Source organism: Tiliqua scincoides, chromosome 1 (genome assembly GCF_035046505.1).
Source record: "Tiliqua scincoides isolate rTilSci1 chromosome 1, rTilSci1.hap2, whole genome shotgun sequence".
In the NCBI taxonomy this organism is placed as follows: domain Eukaryota; kingdom Metazoa; phylum Chordata; class Lepidosauria; order Squamata; family Scincidae; genus Tiliqua; species Tiliqua scincoides.
Genome location: NC_089821.1, coordinates 29,454,443 through 29,477,602, shown reverse-complemented (window position 1 = coordinate 29,477,602; position 23,160 = coordinate 29,454,443). Strand labels below are relative to the sequence as shown.

At 41.7% G+C, this 23,160-nt stretch overlaps 1 protein-coding gene across 1 annotated transcript in view; it reads right to left on the bottom strand.

Moving 5' to 3' along the window:
- Nucleotides 1-833: 833 nt before the first annotated feature.
- LRRC4C (leucine rich repeat containing 4C) overlaps nt 834-23,160 on the bottom strand; it is a 98,737-nt gene continuing 76,410 nt past the window's right edge. Inside the window, exon 2 of the mRNA XM_066638767.1 lies at nt 834-2,785. Within this exon, the coding sequence (XP_066494864.1) occupies nt 834-2,744 (1,911 nt within the window). The 5' untranslated portion in view covers nt 2,745-2,785. The remainder of the gene's footprint in view (nt 2,786-23,160) is intronic.

Below are 23,160 nucleotides of genomic sequence, written 5' to 3'. Positions count from 1 at the left end.
GCAACAATACTCTTGTAAAGCTCTCTCATTTTCTGGTGGCAGGACAGACCACCACTGAAGGAAAAAAAATGTAAAATTTTGAACCACCTTTTGACATTTAAAGCCACACTAAAAATGAGTTGTGTCCAAGTACAGAAAAAAAAACCAACAATATTTTATTTATAATCTTATTTTAGTGTTTGAACTACAAATCCTGGTTCTAGAATTGTTTAAAAGATCATGGGTTTTATAGATGCTCACATGAAAATTAATTTCTTGGATTTTTTTTCTCTTCTTCCACAGAATGGTCCTTTCAGGAAATACAGAGCAGGTTATGTGAAAATATTTTAAAAGGAAATATTTTGTTTTTTGTTTTTGTTGATCCTCGATTGTTCTTATGAACTACTGCTAACATCCATTTTTTCCCCTGTCGAACCATTTCCAAAAGGGCATGAGAAGAAAATGGAAATGAAAAAAGACAAAATAGACCGAATCTCACCACTAGAATTCACCATAAAAATTCCCAAAGCGTTAACAGAATTCTTACAAAAATCCCTAGACCAGTTCTTTAGAGAATCAAGTTGTTCTATGAAAAATATGGCAAATGGGGTTGGGAGAGGGGAAGAAGAAAGGGAAGGGAGAGAAGTAGGGAAAATAAGTGCAGCAAAAAGAGGTTCTGAGGAATACACATAATTTTGTCTGCTTTCGCTCACAATAGAATTTTTAATAAATAAATTTCTTTTTTTGTAAAGACACTTTTTTTGAAACAGTAGATTTAGCCCAGTCATTTGTGTCATTTTTTTTTTAATAAACTGTCTTTTTGTTTTAAATTTCCCCTTAAATTTGTAAATGTTTTAGATCTGAGTCTCTTGCACATTGTCTTTTGAGTTCATTCGGATCAATAATGGTTCATGCACTGAACTGTGTATTGAATTTATTGTGTTAATTGTTGTTGTGTGGTTGAAAGGAGACTTATAAGAGTTATAGTGATTTAGGTGCTCATGCTCTATCGCTGGCATGGGCAAATGACTTTCTATAGGCGTGTCACCTGTGAGCTCATCATCCACATTAATTATCTCTACAGTTCGCGTTGGAGCATGGTGATTCTGCTGGTGATGTTGTTTCCTCATTTTGTAGAAAATGACCAACATCACTGCTGCCATGAGAGTGATTGCCACAAAACAACCAATTATGATTTTGGTAGTCTTCATCACCTCATCTATTCCCGGAATCCCGTTGCTTGAATCCGTCACAGGGATGGTGTATGTTTTCTCCGTTGACCTTGTGCTCTGTAGTGCGAGAGAGGTCGTCGCATTGGTGGTGTCCCATTCAGTGATTGGTGTGGGCCAAACCTGTTCTGTGGCCCGCGCCTCGTCCTGAGAAGGTTCCACGGTTTCTACTGTGATGGTGGAAAAGTAAGTAATACACTCCTGTGCAGTTACATTGAGTGTTGCAGAAGCTGTGGTATTCCCAACAGAATTACTCACCAAGCACGTATACAAGCCTGTGTCTTGCACGGTCACCCTCGTAAAATTTAACGTGCCATCACTGAGCACAGAAATCCGAACCCTATAAGCCCCATGTGTTATAACAGACCCATTTGGAGTAATCCAAGAGATAGAGGTCAGGGATGTTGATGCTCGGCATTTCAGCTCTGCAGCCATGCCTTCAGTGACGTTGAGGTCTGTGGGCGGCTCCACAATCACGGGAGCGTAACAAGTGAAGTAATTCAGGTCCAGCTCACCAATGTACCTTCCTTTCAAGCTGGGAGGAGTGTTGCAACGAGCACAGCATGCAGTGTTGGAGGGTGCTTTGTCTTTAATCCACCAGCTGAGCCACAGGATGTCGCAATTGCAGTTCCAAGGGTTGTGATGCAAGTGGATTCTTTCTAGACGGAGAGGTGTGAAGAGGTCATGAGGCAGCAGCGTTAGATTGTTGTGGGCCAGGTTGATCTCTACTAGGGACTGAAGGTTATCAAAGGCATTCCTTTCAATCACCTGAATCTGGGATTGGATCAGCCACAATTTTTGAAGGTGCATTAACCCTTGAAATGATCCTGGCTTGATAGCAGTCAAGTGATTCCCAGAAAGGTCTAGCTCATCCAGTTTTACCAACGGTGTGAGGTTAGGGATCTCCCGAAGGTTGCACATAGCAAGGTTCAAATACCTCAAATTGGACAGACCTTCAAAGGCACCTTCTGAGATGTATGACAGCCTTTTTAATTCCCCCAAATCCAACCTTCGCAGGGAAGGGATTCTATTAAAAGCATAAGAAGGAATACTCTCGATAGGGTTGTTCCGCAACCAAAGCTCCTTCAGTTTTGACAAATATCCAAAAGCTCCATTAGGAATGGTACTGAGACGATTGTCAAAGAGTTCCAAAGTATTGAGATTCGCCAGACCATTGAAGGCCCCAATTTCAATTGTTCTAATGTGATTCCTGCTCAGCTGCAAGACTTCTAGATGCCTCAGGTGTTTGAAGCTATTCACCTTAATGATTTGGATCTGGTTCTCATGGAGATTCAATAATCGTGTATTGGTGGAGATGGCGTCAGGGACCTCTCTCAGATTCTTTCTCACACAAATTACTTTGCTGAACTGATTGCTACAGGAACAGACAGAAGGGCAAGTCTGAGCTCTGACCAAACCAGCCACCACAAGAAGTTGAAGAGCCAGTAGCACCACAAGCAAGGGGTCAAATAGGGCCCTGTTAAACCTAGGACCTATCATCATCTGCTGTGGATGTAAGGTCATCTTGTTCAACATTCATAATTTATTTGGTGTTGGTCCGTCAGGAGTTTAATAGTCTGAAATAAAAGGGAAGAAAAAAAGAGAAATTATTTTCTAAGCAGCAAAGATTAAAATAAACTTCATTTCACATCTACAATTTCACAAATACGTGTTGGATTTTATACAATTTGTATTACAAATACATACCATACAGACACCTTTCTATGATACGGGTAAGAGCTACTAGGGAGCAGTTAATGTAATTGCAGCTTAAAATTACCTCTTAATCTTTTGAGCTTTCTATTAAATCTATGAAAGATTTAGCCACCACAAGAAAATAAGGCATCAAATTGACTATCGTTTTAGCTGCTAGAATAGTCCGTGCCTACAGAGTGGAAATTATGAAAGGTTGCAGCTAAGGAATAATTTATTAAACCCCCCGCCCCCCAAGATATTAGAGGCATGAAGACTCACCAAGACAAAATATATCTTAAACCATGCAAAGTATTTATTCATCTAGGAATGAAGGCCTAAACTATGGCAAATGCTCCAGACCATAGCTTGACTATCTGGAGCTGGTTACAATGGGGTTCTACCAGTATTAGAATACATGGTAGAATATTTATTCTTGCAAACCACCCTAGTATCATTTGATGAAAGATGATATCTAAGTTTGCATAATTAAGAGTTAGTTGAAAGCTAATTTAAGACAGTTACAGAGCCTAATCCTATCCAACTTTTCAGCTCTGATTCAGCCATGCCAACAGGGTGTGCACTGCATCCTGCAGAGGGGAAGGCAGTGATGGAGGCCTCCTCAGGGTAAGGGACTGTTTGTTCCCTTATATCGGGGCTGCATTTCAGTTGCATCAGCGCTGGAAAGTTGGATAGGATTGGGTCCTAAAACAGCAGGGCAGAAAAGATTTTCAATCTTTTTTTAATCTCACAACACACTGACAAGGTGCTAAAAGTTTCACGGCACACCGTCGGTTTTTTGGCAATTGACAAGCCAGACCGCACTGCTGGCAGGGGGCTCACATCCCCAATGGCCCTACTAATAAATTACCCTGCCCCCAAATCCCACAGCATACCTGCAGACCATTCGTGGCACACCTTTGTGCCATGGCACACTGGTTGAAAATTGCTGCACCGGAGTATACATGCTAGCTATGGGCCTGCATTAAGATAGTCATCTGAAGACACTGTGGTTCAACATGGTGGTCTGAATTAACTGAGTACAATTTAAATGTTTAACATGGATTTCTTATTTAGAAAATTCAGCTTTGTATTTAATAAGTGGTGCTTGTATATGTTACGAAATTATTTAAAATAAACAAATAATCCCATGTAAGTGAGAAAGTGGACAAGGTGGTTTAGATCCTGGATTTCATTCTTGCAGGTCATGTTTGATTCTTAATGTCAACTACACATGAGAGTAGCAGCTACAGGGAGCCACAGTTTAGAGATAGTGAGCAGTCTATAACCTTTTACTTCTCTGCCATTTGCCTGCTGCAAAATGCCTACTATGGAGGCTTTTTCATTCCTGAAACGCCATTGTATCAAAGGGCACTTTGGGAATGATTTTTCAGTAGAAAAACTGTGTAGACGTAAAAGAGTCCCTAACTGCATGCTGTGGTCCAACCCAAATAGAAGCTCCACAGAGTTGCTACTCACAGGTAAACATAAGCCTCTACATACACATCTGCATATGGACTATTTGTGTAATTTAGCCAGAATCCAGTAGTGGTCAACCAACACCAACTCTTGGCAGACCTTCTAAAAATAAAGATGGAGAACCAACAGTATTGCTCTTCAGGACAGGGAATAGAGCTGAGAAATGTTTGGCTTAAGAACCACGAAGATGGGCATATTTTAAAATTTGCTAGGTATGTGTCTCACCTAGGACCTATGTCTTAAGCATGGCAAGCGCTCCAGACTGTCTCATGAACAGAGAGAGAAACTTATGATGTGGATCACCACTGTATTGTGTAGGGTTGGCCCAACCGGGTCCACGGCCTGCTGCTACCCTGACTTGTCACTGCTGCCTTCACCTGGGTGTGCATGCTCCTTACTTCCTCACCTCACTCCTACCGTTTGGCACTTCTTTTCCAAAAACAGGAAGGAACTGCATGAGGAAGGAGCCCTTCCCTACTCCCTCCCCTTCTTCTGTGCTCAAATGGGACTTGAGGATTAAAGGGAATGACTTCCTCTTACATTTTTGAATGCCATGTGAGGTGAGAGCGAGGGGAAGGGGGTGGCGAATATCTCTTTCTTTACACTTAATATGTAAAGGAACATGTTCCCTTTAAACTATGAGTGAGGAAGGCAGGCACATGGATGATCCACTCCCTCTCACTTTTAGTGGATCAATGTAACTTGGGATGACCCTTGAGGTGAAGGGTGCCCTTAATCTGAAGCTCCCCTGTTCCTCATGCTCAGTGCAAACTGTGTACCTCTTTCGCAGCTGAGCTGGCTCTGAGTTTGTGGAAAGTGTCTCATAACCTCTCACAGCATTCTTGTCATCGTTCCAGGAAGTTACTTATTCCGGTGGTTCCTAACCTTATTTCACTTCCACACCACTTGGCAGCCTATTTCCATAAATTGTACCATTCGTATTAACCAAATGCTTGTAATTAATGCAGTTGCTGTTGTTTCAAATGTATATGTTGTAACTGTAAATAAATGGCCCAATAATGGGATTGAAAAGACGATTTTCAACCATATCTGAAAACACACAAACTGAAAAATTAATTTAAAGCTTAATTTAAAATGAGGATGAAAACTGCGAGAGAAGACCCAGAAGGAGTCACTCATTGAACGCTACTCAGGGGACAGTTTTTGCTCCAGGCTCAAGACACAGTCTCGGAATTTTTTATATTTGCATTGAACTGTCAACCCAATCCTGAGCAGCCAAATGTGCGGGGCTGCCGTGGCACGGTATGGCTGTCACGGTATCCTGTGTGCACTGGGCAGCCGGCAGCAGCTCCTCAGGAAAAAAGGGACATTTACACCTTTCCCCCAAAGGGATTAAGGGAAGTCGCCTTGCAATGGTATGCTGTGGTCGCTCTTTAGCTGGCACAGAATCAAGAAGTCTTGTGTTAGGCCACAAGGCCTGACATAGGGCTCTGGATATGGCAGAGCTCCGCTCCGTCAGTCCTGCCCCCTCCTGCCCTGCTCCTCCCCTACCACGCCTTATTTATTTATTTATTACATTTTTATACCACCTTTCCTCCAAAGACCTCAGGGTAGCATACATGGCTGCTCCCCTCCTTTTTTCCTCACAACAACCCTGTGAGGTAGGTGAGGCTGAGAGAAAGTGACTGGCCCAAGGTCACCCAGGAAGCTTAGTAGCTGAGGGGGGATTTGAACCTGGATCTCCCAGGTCTGAGTTCACCTCCCAAACCACTACACCACCCTGGCGCTCTGCTTGCTCCAGAATGCTGCCGCCTCGTCTGCCTCATGTCCCAACTTACCTCTCTGTTGCCAGGTGCTTTGCACTGAGCGCCTGGTGGTGAATCGCCGGACTCTGACCGGTGCTGTTGGGACAGAGGTTATGTTCACTATTTGTGAACGTAACAAAAAGAAGGGAAGACAGGCTCTTCTTGAGATTAAATAACAAAGAAAACCCACACCACCATTCATCATAAAGTTGAATTAATTTCACAACTTTTGATTTGTATCTTGCCTTACACTGTTGACATATGTACCTTATCCCACCATTATTCAATTTTTTTGGTATACTCCTAAATGCCCTGGCATGTACCCCTGGGGGTACACAGACCCCAGGTTGGGAACCACTGAACTATTCAATACTTTGGAGCTGATGAAACATGGTGAATTTTATTTTTGCCCCAGGCTCAAGACACAGTATCAGACTTTTTAAATATCTGCATGTGTGAGAGATAACAAGGGTTGTGGTCAGTCTTGTTGGCAGGTTTGCCACAATTCAAGTACAGATTCTAAGAGTGACAGTCCTGGTGTGCATTCCCTTGCTTTGGGATGGTTTTGGTTCAAGTTTGTGAGATCTGGCAGCAGGCAGCCGAGCACCGGAGAGGCAGACCTAAACGTAGACATGAATCGCTACCACAGTCGAACCCACAGACTCCTGATCCTGTTTAGCAGTGCCATAAACTCCTCTTGCCTTTGCCTTTTGTAGCACCTTAGCCATAAAGTGACCTCAATAAAATTATTGGAATAATACAACTGAGCCCTGGTGCAAGAAAAGCTTTTACTATTGTACACAAATCCTGACCAAATGTGTATTGTTTGCTTATTGCAAGAAAGCAGATACACGCAAAAAATAACCCAAAAGATAGCTTATGTGAACTGCTGAGCATCAGCTCTCTTCCATTATTAAGCAGACTCATCTGATTTCCTCTAGCCTCATGTTTGGCCAAAGCAGCAGAGAAATTCTCATTAGTAAATGTGTGCTGAATGCAGGAATAAAGAATGGCTATTTAAATGACCGAAAAATATATATGTTTCCCATAGCTGTAGGGTTGGCAATTTCACTGTTACCTCCAAAAATGTTTCCTTCATGTCTTAGCATAAGTGAAAAAAGACCTTTCGACTCTGCAAATGAACATTACCATTCAAAGCCTTTCAATGCTGATTCATTTGTGGTAGCTCCTAAAACCCCCAGCCCTGGGTTCATTTTCAATCTGCTGCTCACTGCAAGGTCCCTGTTCTGTAGAGATTAATGAAATTTCCTATAAATCAGCCAAAAGTGAAGTCTTATAAATTACAGCAAGCTCAAAGCGCATTTATAACCCAGAGCACAAACATGCATAATACATGCATTTAGTAGAACAAGAATACTATCAGTCAAAGGTTTCCCATTTTAAACTCCAAGTTGTTTCATTTTGTAGTAAGGAAAAAAGAAGATCCTATACTTACTTGCAGGAAGTGCATATAGTATTGCAGCTTTAGATGTGCTAGGACAGTGTTCTTCAACATGGGATTCAAAGGAAATACAATGAAGTTTGTATGGAACAGAAGCAGATAGTGCTGTCCATCTCTGCATCAGTGGAATTAATTTCATTTTCAATTTGACAGCACCTTTCTTTTCACCAGGGTGACCATAAATGAACAATGTACTCTTGGAGTGGTTTCATTGGTGACTGGTAGAGGAGCACTGAACTTCTACCTCTTAACAGTTATGCTCCAGTAAGTATCAATAAATACAACTTTTTGTAACATAAGAAACATAAGAACAGCCCCACTAGATTAGGCCATAGGCCATCTAGTTTAGCTTCCTGTATCTCACAGCAGCCCACCAAATGCCCCAGGGAGCACACCGGATAACAAGAGACCTGCATCCTGGTGCCCTCCCTTGCATCTGGCATTCTGACATAGCCCATTTCTAAAATCAGGAGGTTGCACATACACATCATGGCTTGTAACCCATAATGGATTTTTCCTCCAGAAACTTGTCCAATCCCCTTTTAAAGGCATCCAGGCCAGATGCCGTCACCACACCCTGTGGCAAGGAGTTCCACAGACCAACCACATGCTGAGTAAAGAAATATTTTCTTTTGTCTGTCCTAACCCTCCCAACACTCAGTTTTAGTGGATGTCCCCTGGTTCTGGTGTGATGTGAGAGTGTAAAGAGCATCTCTCTATCCACTTTATCCTTCCCATGCATAATTTTGTATGTCTCAATCATATGTCTCAATTTTGTAGAATCTGCACTTGCATTGTTGAGAATAACTGATAACTTTGCTGGAACGCAAGGTGGGACTGCACTGTGGTATACTTTGTGTGAGAACGAAAATCAGAAATAGCATAAAATCCTTGGCTGGATTTTAGTACCAAATAACACATTAATTTTATTCTGAAATACTAGCAGAGAAGCAACTATAGAATATTGCTAATTTGTCTTTTTGTTTCTGCTTACTCTTCATTCCCTGAGGACTTAACTCGACTAATGAATCACATTAGCTGGTGATAAGACAAAATAAAAGAAACACTGAATAAAAAGTTTTTTTGGTTGTTATGCTTTTCTCAGTTCTATGGAAACTATAAGGAAAAAGGAAATTCAGCCTACTTCGGTTAGCTTCAGAGCTAAAAGTGGTGATCTTGATAGGACAGACAATTTTACTTCAGGGATTGTTCCAAGGTTTCCCTTTCACATTCATCAATACTAGAGTGCTAAGTATCATCTTTAACTCTTAAAAATCTGAGTGATGTGTGTGTGTGTGGGGGGGGGGGGGAATAATTTGGCTCATCTATAGGGTAGAAAAAAAGAACCCTGAATCTATAACAAGCTTCTTTTCATGGATGATTTATCCCAGATCCTATATCTTTTTCTTATAAGGAGAAATGCCTCAGTATGGAGATGTCTGATGACAGTGAGATTTAGAAAGAGTTTGTATAAAAATAGCTGATAATAATTCACAAAGCCAAGGCAGCATTTTGAAGCTCTTTTCACAAAGGCAATAGGTTTTGGAGAAATTCATCACTACAGATTCATCTGGCAACTGTACAGTCACCAGACATTAGACATCATGGAAAAGACCAGTTATTTTGGAATGGCCATTGTGTTACATTTAAACCCTACTGCGGGGTTTCCAAACCTTTTAGCACTGGGGAACCCACTTTATAAATTTATTGGGACCCAACTTTACAAAACTTAAAAAAAAATGTTTCACTTTACCAGCCACTCAAGCTTCTGTTTTTATCCTTTTTACATTGTGTGTGTGTGGGGGGGGGGGGGGACAGCCTCCTGGAATGTTTGTTCAGCTCCATGTTCATTAGATTGGGAGCATCCTGCTGGCCTTGTGTTCCCCTTCACCTGGTCTTAAATTAGAGCTTAGGCACAGTCACCTAGTCATGAGAAAATGTGCATGTGTGACTCACTTTCCCTTTCCATAGGGCTCAATATATTTTCCTTGTCAACTGGGGGAGAAGAGACTTCCTTCTCGAGAGTTTGTTGGGGCCTGTGTTCATCAGATCAGGACCATTCTGGTGGCATTGCATTGCCCTCAGCCTGTCCTTCAGAGTGGACTGAGACATGGTTGCCTACCCATGAGTAAACATGCACGTGCTGCTCTGTTTTGGTTTCATAGGGTTAATATATTTTCCTTGTTAGCTATCAGCATGTCAGTTTTGTGATCCACCAAAAATTTGGCCATGATGGGTCCTGGCCCACAATTGGATAACTGCTGCCCTACTACATTCATCCTGTAGATCCAGTTCTCAACTGTTTCATGTTTGGGTATGAATACCCATACATAAAAGAGATTTCCCTTCAAATGGAAAATGCATATGACTGGTCAGCAACATGCTCTCCTTTATGGAATGACAGCAGTGTGGCAATCCACTACTACATCCCCTTTCGTAATCAGCCAGTATATTTTGTTGCCACAAATTGCCACAAATTACTCCCAACTAGGTTTACCTCTAGGCTGGATTTGGTCTCTGACTGCTGACCTCTGCCTACAAAATATTTGTGAGAGGACCTATGATGCATGCCCAATAATCTCTTGCATTATTTTAAAGTAGAACATGACAAACAGCACCTGAAAACATGTCTACACCTGTTGACACACATCAAATGCATCTGGCCAAGTACAAAACTGAAGTGAGAACCTTTATATTGAGAAGACTCATGTAAGAATACAATTACATAAGTGAGAGTTAAGCAATTTTCCCATGATCTGAGCTACAGGGCAACATTTTGGAGTCACATTTTAAACAAGAAGATGTGACAAGATTTTAAACAAGAAGATGAGTTAAAACCAAATTTCTTTCCAGAGAGTGATTTGGCATATATCATTGCTCCTGAGCATCTATCAAGATCTCATCTCATGACATGCAATCATGACAATTTCCAGTATTGGGGACTCTGGGTTGCATCCAGGGTGATGCTTGTGTGAGTGGATCATAACTTCCATTCTTGGAGGGAGCTTGTATTAATGGAGTGAACTTCCATTTGTGGAAGCATTGCTCTGGATGTGAACTCATGTCTTCAGTTGGAATTAGCTGAGTGTTTCAAGCGGCTCAGTATGTGGAAGTTCTTCAACTTTAAGCAAGAAGTTTGTTTGCAGGTATGATGTCATCAAAGACACAGTTAAACATTTGTGGTATATCGATGTCACTAGTGTTTGTACAGTAATGCCACCTGGATGGTGGTCAAAGTAAAAGCTTTACAGCCTAATCCTATCCTTCATTTATGACAGTGAAACTTGTGTTGCACTGTTGCAAATGTAGCAGTGACACCACAAATGGTATGCTGCTGCCAGGAGCTTCAGAGCCACCAACAAGAAGAGCTGGGGGCTTTGCATGCTGGCTACTGTCTTAGGCTGGAAAAGGTCAAACAATTTCTTGCATTTTTGCATCATGTCACAAAAGATAGCATTGGCTCTATATTTTCCCCTGCTTTCTAGTCTTCCTTTTGAAATTGTTCAGTAAAAATGGTTCACCGTGGGCAAATTAATACTACTTAGTATGACCGCTAGGAAATGTATCTACCGTTCCAACCCGCGGCAATCCAGCCAAGATACTTTAAATCAAGTTTGGCTAACTTGAATTCTCTACTAACCAGGGTGAGATACAAAGCAGTTGCTTAATGATACAAGGTCTCCTAATGGATTGTTAATCCTTGGGCTATCTGAGCCTCACTTCAGTAATTCTTGAAGGGGCATTGATCTTCTGAAGGCTTTCTATTGTTTTCAGTTTCCTTTTCTCAAGGACTATACCTTAAGGGACATATACAAGAGGAAAATAAAGGGAGATCAGACAGCTAATCAGAAAATTCTGAAATAACCCTGACAACAAAAAAGAACCTTGTAAATATTCAGAGCACATAATTTATAAACCACATCGCTTGCCGAAGAGAATATATCAAAATCACATCAGTGTATTCTGAATGCACTGCTCTCATGCTAAGAAATATTACTCCTAGTAATGATTAAACTGCAACACCTCTGTAATTAAAGGGAGATTTGGATTCAGATTTGCATTATAAACAATTATCTTCAAGTTCCGAGCATACCTGCAGATTCTCATATTGGGATCTGAGAATTACTAAAAATAGGATAAGCAAACATACGAACAGCTAAGCTGCATAACCTAAAAGTCCTGTGTGGTTAGACTGCCCTACAAGAAAAGGGAAGATCTGGATTAAATAGCCCTGTTTGTGAGCAAGAACAGTAAGCTTGTCTTGGCTTGTTTTCTTGGCTGTGATGGGCAGTAGCAGACTTTCCTTCCCAGTGGTATACCTGGTACATTGGTACCTGGCATGGACTGCTCTCACTGCATGAGGTATTTCTGAATGGTGGTTTATTAGACAAATAGCTCTTGTACACAGCAGTGTGATTTAAAGAGAGCTCCTCTGCAGTGGATCTTCATGTTGCACAGATCTCATGTTGTGTAGTTTAATTAAAGACTGGTGGAGAATATGAGGCTAGGGTGATAGCCAATAAATGCCTGTGAGACATAGATCTTCATGTACACACAGATTATCTCCATGTGTATTGTATGGTATCTGGATTTAATTTGCAAACATGGTACCTACTGTAAGAGCACTAGAGTGAAAAGAGCCCTCTTAAAACTCTGCAGTTGGGAAAAGAATGTTAAACAAAAAGAAAAAGCAATTAAATAAGATCCAAGTGAGGAGCCAAAGCTTTGAACTCCAGACTCTGAAGTTCATTCTTTCCATTTAGATCACAAGAAACAGCTGAGGAAACCTATATAGCCTTTGGAAAGAGGTCAGATTTTACTGTCATCTGTGTGTAGCAGCAGTGGCATGAGAAAAGTGGGAAACAGATTCATATCACTTTCAGCATTTGTTTATGTGAAGATGAACTGAAAATGAATGATGGTCTGAAGAATGACACCTGCGTCATTGAAGATGACCTGGATGATGGTTGTAGCATATTCTAGTATGAAAGGCTAAAGCAAACCCTTCTAGATCTAAAAGCTATTCTGTTCCAAAATACCACATCCCTAAGCACCCACCTTTACAACATCCTAATGCAGTGGTGTCAAACATGTGGCCGGTGGAAACTCTTCATCCAGCTTGCGTGATAGTTGGGCTCTCCCAGCACCACCATCAGCTGCTCTCAGCTGATGAGCTGTGCTCAGGTGTCACTGCTGAAAGGGCAGCCTATGTGATAATTGATACTCTCCCATATCTTGAAAATATGATCAAGATTTGTTTGTTTTCTGTCACTTGCAGCTAAGGAGTTCCTAAGTGAACATAAGAACATAAGAACAGCCCCACTGGATCAGGCCATAGGCCCATCTAGTCCAGCTTCCTGTGTCTCACAGCGGCCCACCAAATGCCCCAGGGAGCACACCAGATAACAAGAGACCTCATCCTGGTGCCCTCCCTTGCATCTGGCATTCTGACATAACCCATTTCTAAAATCAGGAGTTTGCGCATACACAAGTGAAAGAAGTGCTTATTTCAGGTCATCGCCTGCTTAATGACTTCACTTCCCATGGGATGACATCACCTCCGGCCCTCAGTAGGTGTCATGAATGCTGTTTGGTCCACTGTATGAAATCAGTTTGACACCTCTGTCCTAAGACAAGAGGTGGTTAGACCTCTTGTCCTTAGTAACTATGGAAACTCTGTGAAGGTAAGAATGGATACTGATACTTTGTGGTTGACAGTTTACAAGCTGTTTATGTATTTGTGAATGAGCGTTAGATTGTTAGGATGGATTCCATTATTATACTGCTATGGCATTCTGGAAGCAGGTGCAGAGAAACAAGAAGTTAATTTTTTGGAAAATTACTTGTTTTATCGATGTTTTATGTAACAGCAACACATTGTTTTTTATATTGGGGATTTGGGGATTTTCTTTCTGTAGGAGGGACTTTTAAAGCCAAAATTAGCAATATGACATTTTGAAATAATGTCTCTCAGCAGCTTCGCAGCAATTATGTCCTTTCTATGCCCAGTGAACAAAACCAAGGTCAGGGTGTATTTTCAATTAAACTCCGGGTGTTACAAAGTACAGCACAGCCAGAATTGGAAGCACACATTATTACCAGATCTATCACTGCTGAGAAATGAATAGGTCACAGGCACTCCTGCGTACAATATTTGTACATGTTTGAATATTAACAACTGGGAAAACAATTCAAGTTGATTTTAGAGGCAGCCAGTGAAGTACAATTAAGAACAAAGTTATTTGATGATTCAGGGACAGCTCTGACCACTGAAGACAGTAGAGGACTTGCACAAGGCTGAATGAACAAGCATTTAAAAGGAAGCAGGGCTAGATGGCAGGCACATGGGGGTTAATTTTACCTGACTCTTGGTGCTGAACCAATGCAATGTGGGAACCATGTCACATAATGAGTGCTTTGAAAAGGCTGTAGAACAAAGGTTGTAGATTGTTTGAAGAGCATACTTCAGTATGGGACTGAAGGATCTAAAGCAGGGGTGTCCAAAGTTTTTGGCAGGAGGGCCACATCATCTCTCTGACACTGTGTCAGGGGCCGGGGAAAGAGATAATTAATTTACATTTAAAATTTGAATAAATTTACATAAGTTTACATAAATGAATATATTAAAGATGAACTTATATGAATGAATGAATGAATGAATGAAGGTCTTGCAATAGCTCAAGGCCTATAAAAGGCCTTGCACAAAGCAAGGCTGGCCTTTCCTTTGCTGCCACTACTGCATCACAGACATGAAACAGCAAGCAGTGGAGGAAGCCCTCATCCCACAGCTCATGCAAAGAGGTCAAACAGTTGGTTTCACACTGAGAGCAGTTGTGTCGGGCCAGTGCAGGCTGCAACAAATCTCTGGAGGGCCAGAGGCTCATTGGAGACTGGGGGGCTCCCTGAGGGCTGCATTGAGAGGCCTCGAGGGCCGCATGTGGCCCTAGGGCCAGGGTTTGGGCACCCCTGATCTAAAGCCTAGATTAGAAGCAGATAGAGTCTTTTAGATGCAAGCCAGGATCTTGTCAGCAGTTGTGGCAGAGAGGGACTATAGCAGATGGACTCAAGTTGTGTAGTTTAATTAGAGTACAAGTCTGGAGGAGAATATGAGGCTAGCATAATAGCTAATAAGTGCTTGTGAGACTCTTCCAACTATACTCCAGATGGCATTTGTTTTAACAATGGCTGCCCTGGTTGGGGACAATAAATGAACTTCCCCAGGTCCAAATGTAGTGCATGCAGTGATTAGGAACATATGAAGTGCAGACTTTGGGGGGGGACACACATCTGAACTGTGGATGACATGAGATGCAACAACTGCATGCGTTGCATTAAAAACTGACTGTATTTCAAAATACTCTAGAGCACTGGTGCTCAAAATAGTGGGTCATGACCCATCATAGAAACTAATAACGGGTCATTCCCCCTTAAGGGGAGTGAACCAGGAATGGATGCCCTGGTGGCGGTGCAGCAATTGCCATGGGCACCCAAAGGCTTGTCTCCCTCCCTGTGGGGGGGGGGGGCTCAGCAAGCCTCAGGCAGAGTTTAAGAAGGCCCACAGGCTCCTTTGCAGGTCTCCCCCCAAGTGTCTTATCACTCTAATCTGCAGGTTGGAGTGCACTTCCAGTAAACCTGGGTGAAAAATTCCTTTTTCCCATTCTAACCATTCATAATGATTCAGCCATGTATTTTTACAAAATGTTGAGATGTAACTCTAATACTATGGCTGTGATCATATGCAACCTTGAATGGAAATAAACCCCACAGAATACAGCAGGGCTTACTTCTCAGTTAAAATACATAGGGCAGAGCTTATAAAGCTGCAATTTTGTGCACGCTTCTCTAGAAGTCCCATTGACCTCAGTGAAACTTGTTTTTGAGTACAATCACAAGAGCTAACTGTGAAAGGTGAACTTTTGGACAGGAAATACTGTAAGAAACCTAACAACCAATTAACAGATTGAGTTCAAAATCTCACTATTGCACATGGCAAAGAATGGGTTTAGCTGACCTGCAGGCAGTCGGCACATAACTCCAAGAAAATTTTTTTAAACGAAATCATAACTCATTTGTTTGAGATCCTATTGTGTGGCTAAGAAAATGATTCATTGAGCCAAAATGAATGAGAAAATATATTCTCTGCCTCTAAATATGTGCCACACACAACATATGGTAGTCATAAGTGGATGATAAATAGCAAAGCCATGTGATAAACGGCAGTCATGATACACCTTTTGATTGCATCACCTGTATTTTCATCCAACAATCCATCTCCACTGAGTCCACTGCTAACATTACAGTTTTCTTAAGTGAAAACTTCTATAAAATGATAAAGTGTCTCAAAGTTTGGCTCCTTAAATTTAAATTTAAATTCTTAAATAAAGAATTTAAATTAAATTCTTAAATTTGTTTATTGTGGAAAAAACATCCAGACTGCATCTTTAACACAGTTCGGTATTCAGTATTGTAGGATTTGTATAGCTTGAAATTGAAGACTCCATCCATCCATCATAGCACTGCCTCTGTTCAGTCCCACTGAAATATATGGGATAAGCATCAGAAATATTTGATGAATTGCACCCTGATGGATTTGCATCACAGTGAGGAGGGGGAAAAAAACTGCATAGACACATGTCATTCTATAAAAGACACAAATAGAAAATTCAGAATTTATTGAAGATAAGAGGAAATGTAATTGCTTCTGGGGGCAAAGTAAATGAAGGGGTGCTCAGGATGTATAGTTCTTTTGTCTAAAAATACACAGGGTTTTTGGGAGGTTGCTTTTTGCTTCTGCATGCAATGCAATTTCCATTACCAGAACAGAAGTTACTGTAGATACTCGCCTATAAAACGATAAATTTCTGCTAATAAATGAAGTGTAAATCATCTCCTCACCTTATCTGTGGGTCAGGGCTGTTTAGGCAGCTAGGAGAAGCCCAGAGGAGAACAAGAGGATAATGCAGAGATGATTAGAGAGCAATTAGTCTCCACAGCAACTCCTCCAAGCTGCAGCCAAAGTCAATCTTTTGACTCTTCCTGAGAAAAAAGTAAGCCAGGGCTCAAGGCTTCCATTTAAGTTAAGCAAGCCTCCTTCTCTTTGGCCCTTCTGCACTCTCCTGCCATTTTGCAAATGTTTGGCAGCGATCTTTTTTAAAACACCACAATATAATCCTCATTGCCATCTGAAACAAAGTCCCATAGCATCATTCCTTAAGAAAAACACCCAAGGAAAGCAATGGGTCTACTTCTGAGTAAATCAGGTTGCAACTGTGTACTTGCTCACACTCATTTCTTGTTGCTTGTCTTTCTGCTGTGAATTGAAACACTCCCAGTTATGTGTTGTAATGTTAGATGTTGAGACTCTGGCTTAACACACCAGGCACTTTGAAGAAGAATTTGATTAATGGTTCTACTGGTATGTTGTTTTACAGTGCACTTACTCTGATAGTGTTTACAAAAAGGTTGTGAAGATCAAAAGTTAAAGAATAAAAAAGTAACCTATGATCTTTTACTATATTTTTCGTAAATTAGAGACTGTACAGCTCTTAGGTAACAATTACTGGTAGGTTATTTTTAGGATCTGGCCTTGGGTAAAATCAGACAAAATTATACTCCCCCCCCCCCTAAATTTAACCCCCACACAGAAAATGTCATTATTTTTGGCTCAAAACCTGTCCTCGACTTATCTGTGAGACAGACATACTCATGTGTCTACGGTGACCCACCAATGCAAGAGGAATCTCTCTTAGCATATGAACCTTGCCACAGTACACATGCAATTTTAGCTTTGCCTTTTGGTTGCATGGTGCTAAGGCGGTTGAACCACTGCTTTACTGAATTCTTCTTTTTTAATACCTTGCTTCAGAGGGTTTTATTGTGGAATATAAATAAAATAAGCATGGAATGAGAAGCTGATTCTCCAGGCATTGTGCATGGTGTTCCAGCATAGAAGGGAATTGACAACTATGTGCTTGATGTTAGGCAGCTGTTAAAATAAATACATTGAGCACTGAAAAATATTCAAGAGAGTCAATCCTATTTGCACAGTGCTCCCCAGACTCAATGGAGGTAAACCCTCCCCAGTTACGAGGACACAGGGGAATGAGTTACATCTTTTCTGTGCATACTTCACTGTGCCTTTCTCATACACCAAGAACACCAAAACACTGTTAACAGTAGCAGGAGCTGAATCTAAACAGTAGCATCTGAATCTAAACAGATGCCAATTCCATGCTTTTTCTAAGTGCAAAAGCCCTTTCCCTCACCAGTTCTGCCCATAGAACACACAACTACGAAATGGAATATTAGGCATTGAGAATGACTTTCAATAAAATGAAGACCTTGATGAAATTTTTTTAAAAAATGACAATGAGCTGTTTCACAGGACAGGAAAGAAAAAAAACAACATTATTTTGTTTTCATCATTTTGCCAACATAAAGGAGTACAGTGTGTTCAGAACTACACCCCCTACCCAATGTGGCGAAGTTTGTCGGAAGTGTGCAGTAAGATTCTTGTTAGTTCCACATGTGTATGAAGAAGCCAAATATATTTTAGGTTTCCTAGACCTTACGGAACTTTGGAGAAAGCCATGAATATTAGTTTGGTGATGGACCTGTGCAACCTGAAGTTTCGCGTTGGACTACTTCATTCCTTCAAAAGTTCGTTTGTAAGGTTAAAAATCCACCATGGAATTAGCTTCATCCCTTTCTGGTCATTTGATCTTTGCCTGCATTTCTTGATGGTGAATTTCAAAGGACACTAGCTGCCTAATCTCATATATATATATATGTCATCAGATTTCTCCTCAGACTTTAATCCAAGGCGGTTTACATAGGCAGGCTGTTCTAAACCCCTGTAGGGATTTTTACAATTGAATAGTTCTAGTCTTTCATAGTACTCCTCGTTCCAGCTAGATTAAATTCCTCCCCAACACACACTCATTCATCCCCCAGAATGCCCTGTTATCCCCCTCCCTACCCATGGCCTGCCCCTGCGGCCAACTTACTGGCATCTGTAGAGTCTCCTGGGCCGCTGCTGCATGCACCATGTCTCTTGCTATTTATGGCAGCAGCCCAGCAGTGCGCAATAGCAGCCTGGCTTTCACACCACCACAAAGGAACTTGTGCTGCCAGTTTGCTAGTTCTGGCAGCGCAAGATTCCAAGAGGATAGGGGTCTAAACAGGACTGTGGTCTGTGGTGAGGGACAGACTGTCACAGCACCCTGCAGTGATGTCACTTTTGGTTCACTTCCAGCCACAACCCCTAAGGTCATGTCCACTGGTGTTCTGAGAGCTGGAGAGGCTGTGTACAGCCTCTACAGCCCTCAGGAGGGCTCCGGAAGGCCTTTTAAAGGTACTTGCAGTTTTACAAAAAACCTGACGTACCTTTCTAAGACCTTCCGAGGCCTGGAGAGGCAGTATACTTCCTCTCTGGCCATCAGAACACCTCCGGACTTGACTTGTTGGGTCCTTTTTGGGGGTATGCGTTGCCAGGGTCAGATGAAGCTCTGCCTCACCTGTCTCAAATGACTGCACAACCCTGGGCCTAAAGGGGCTTCAGGTCAACTGCTGCTCTTTCCATTAACTAAAACAAAACATTCTTTTTTTCCTGTTTCTTCTTTTTTTGTTTTTTCATGGCTACTCATGTGCATGCTTTGCCTATAGTGAAAAAAATGTTAATGGGTGAAAGGAACTACATATATAGAAACTGAAATGTTTATTACCAGTTTTGAAAGAAAATCAGAAAAAAACAAAACAGGCAGAGTGGGAGGGCATTATAAATCTATGGAAGATTCATGGTATATCACAAATATGAAACATTTTTTTTTCTATTTTGTTTTTCAACCCACCAGACTGCATTGTACTTAGAGAAGAACCACTTTCCACTAACGGAAAGGGGGATGCTCATCTATTAAAACCACACAGGTATAAGTTCCTAAAAAATAAATGTTGAAAAGCATTTCTGTAAGTAAGTTGTGATTCTCCAGCTTGCTCTTATGCTTCTTCACACAGGCAGCTGTGCATTAAAGTACAGTGCTGGGTGCATATCTTATCTGTACTGTCTAAGGTGCATTTTGCCTAGCATGCAACTGCTTTGGTGGGTTTTTTAATGGGCTAATATATATTGATGGCTGTCATTGATAGAGCATTTTAAATCCTGAAGCAGCCCCATGGACTTCTTAAACTCCGCACTTAACAACAAGGCAACATAGGCACCACATTAATGTTACCCACTGTTCAAAATGCATCTGTCTCTGGGGAGAAGTATTATCAGTGACTGTGCAAAGTATAAGAGCATGGCAGAACTTGATTAAAAATATAATTCATCACAACCGCTTTAATGACTTGAAGTGTTAAAGGCACTGCCTTTGGGTCTCATTCCAAAAAAAGATAGCCTTTCCAATGGCACAGTGCCCTCTGGCAGTAAGCGACAGCGTTGGCTAACTAATAGAGAGGGGGAAAGCTGCACTTAATGAATCAACAAAGTCATTTCCTGCAAGTCTCTGCATTTCCCTAGCCGCCTTCCCCTTCAAGTGCTGACCAGACACAATGCTGCTGTTCAGTTTATGATAGATAGCAGTTGCGGAATCCAAGGCTGTGTGACCACAATCCTATTACATGGGAGCAAGGGCGACATGCATGCGCAGTGGGGCCCCCTCTATCCAGCAGCATCTGCAATGATTCTTGAGAGCCATTCTGTGCCATAATGGCATTTGTCTTCATGAGCCAGGAGATGAGGGATTAGTGGAAAGGGGTTTCACTGCGAGTTATCCCATCTCTTCTCACAAGTGAAGATAGATTGTAGAGCATGTCAGCCTTCATGTAGCGTGTATCTATTGCCGGTCCTATTAAAATTCTCGCCGTCACATTTCTGGGTACCTCTGGTAGCTGCGCACTCTGCCTTTAATGAGGCTGGCAAGTTTCTTCCTCAGGCAGCCACAGCTGATCAATCATGAGAGAATACAGTTACAAGAGGATTTGGCCCTACATTTCTACCTCTATTTGTATGTGAATATATAAATGTTTGCAAAGACTCCCATGTGCCCTGCTGGTTTATGTTCCATTGATGCAGGCTACAGTAATACTGCAACCAAAGGAGCTATTCTTTGATTCTTTTGACTAGTGGCCAAACTCATTTGAGTTCTTATATATGCAACGATGGGCCTGAAGTCACTGCTGCAGAACTGTACGATTATTGTACACAATAGCCAAATAAATTCACTGGTCTCCTTACAAGGAAACAGAATGGTACAGGAATGCACCTTTCAGTTTAATTAATGGTATGTCAAGTATTTCTAATCTAAAACTTCATTCCCCCCCCCCCCAAAAGGGATACTAAATCCACTGTTTTAAATTGCATTTACCTGCAGCTTGGTGTCCAAGTTGTCAGCTCTGCTACGATTTATTCTTTTTTCCTTAAACACTATACAAATTGCCTAGCCGTTTCAAAATTATATAGCAGCAGGAAGCAAAGATATATATTTTAAAAAATGAGTCAGGGTTCTTTCTTTCAGGTTTGCTTACACGTTCTCCAAAAACAACTTCATTTTTCAAAAAAAAAAAAAATTAACAAGTAACACTTAAGAGTGAGAAAAATGCTCGCCAGACTAAACTTGATCACACTTCTTTTTTTAAAATTTTCTACTTAGAGGCGAGGAAAGAAAGAAAAGGAAAGTGTGAGAAACAACTGCGGCAACTGGAGAAAGCCTTCCCAAGCCCGAGAGGACTGATGAAACTCCTCCTTGCTCTAATGGAAGTTATAATCTCAACGATCCTATGACTCAATTCAAGACTGCAGGAAAAGCCCTAAATTTCACCTTTAGCTTTCTACAAATGGCAGACTTGTGTGGTTACCTTTTCCCTCCACCTGTTGTGAACAAGGCCAGTCCATGCTGACACTACCTGTCTCCGCTTGAGCTGCCATAGGTGCCCCCATAATTGTGCTCAGTGCTGCTTACTCCCAGGAAATGGGGAGATGACATTTGTGAATGATGGTAGCCCAGGCAGCAAGAGGCCATGGAGGGCACGTTTGCCCTAGGCTGGCAGAGAAGCCTCTCCACATGACATTTTAGTAACACAATTCTATACATGCCTACTCAAGTCCCACTGTGTTCAATGGGGCTTACTCCTAGGTAAGTGCAACTCAGCACAAGGGGGGCTTCCCTTGTCTCATTCACTCTTAGCTCTCCCAAAAGGGATAAAGATTCCCCCCCTCCTCCCCAATTCCAACCAGAAGTTGGCCCAGCACCTTTTTCTCCCAGCCAGAAAAAGGCGTTTCTGACTAAATTCTACTGAATGCTGCATGACTGCATGACTGAACATCCCTAAGTGTCTGCTTTGGGCATGATCCTAAACTTGTTTGGAAGCAAGGCTCAAGGAGTGGCTGACAGCTTGCTCCCATATGAGTGGGTCAGCCTTCCATGCACACTGTCACAGTAGACAAATACAGGGAATAAAAAGCATAGTGTATCCTGCTGTCACTGGCAGGACTGGGAAGTTTCACTGCTGTCAGAAGGGCAACCTCCCAGGGGGAGACTCCCTCCTCTGTTGGCTGGCAGAGACACAAGAAGTCTGCCAAAGGATAGCTGGCAGAGCCCGAGAAGGGACCAGCTAGGCTTTTGCCATGAAGAAAGCCCCAGATTGGATCAAACATGTGGTTGCAAGTCCCATTTAGGTTGACCCTGAAGGATATATTTTCTCATGGATAATTGCATGTTTGATCCAGGTCTAACTTATGAGTAAATACATATAGAATTGTGCTGTAAATATATATGGTTGTCTTCTGGCATCCATGGGAGATATGTTCCTGCTGCTAGTGGGGATACCTGAAACCAAAGACTGCAGCAAACCTACTCAGATTCTTCCATCACACTCATGACTCATTTCTCTTTGTTTGCAAATGCTTTGCAAAAGGACAATTTTTCTTCATTTCACCTTGGAACAGGAGGCAAACAGTGAGAACGTAGACTCATAGTTGCTACTAGAGGAACACCACAGGAGGTCACAGTAAGAAAGTGGACAGCAGAAAACTTCCAGAGTTCTCACAGTTGCCTCCAGTAGTGTTCCTCTGGTAGCTATGAAGCTAGGTTCTTATTATTCACCTGCTGTTGCAAAGCAAAATGAAGAAAAGCCTTCCTTTGGCAAAGCATTTGCAAATGAAGAGAGGTGAGTCATGAGTGTGATGGGGGAAGAATCTGAAAACAGTGGATAAGTGAAACTGCAGATAAGGGACCCATGAATATGGGGGGATGCCTGTACTTCCCATCACCTAGTTTGATGTGCCAATGATGTGCTATTTACGTATTTAGCTGTGTGTTACAGGAACCTCAGAACAGTCATGAATACAGCTTTGAACATATTTCTTTGAAGGCACTAATATGCTATTTTTTCTTCCAAAGAAAACCCTGCATGTCACTTTTATCATTTCCCAGTCTGCCATGGCCAGGAACCTTTACTCTAGTTTAACTTCACTGATCTATCTCAAACATGAATTAGCAGCACATAGAGGGGGAAATCACAGTCCCCCATTATCTAGAAAGTTTGATCTTAATAG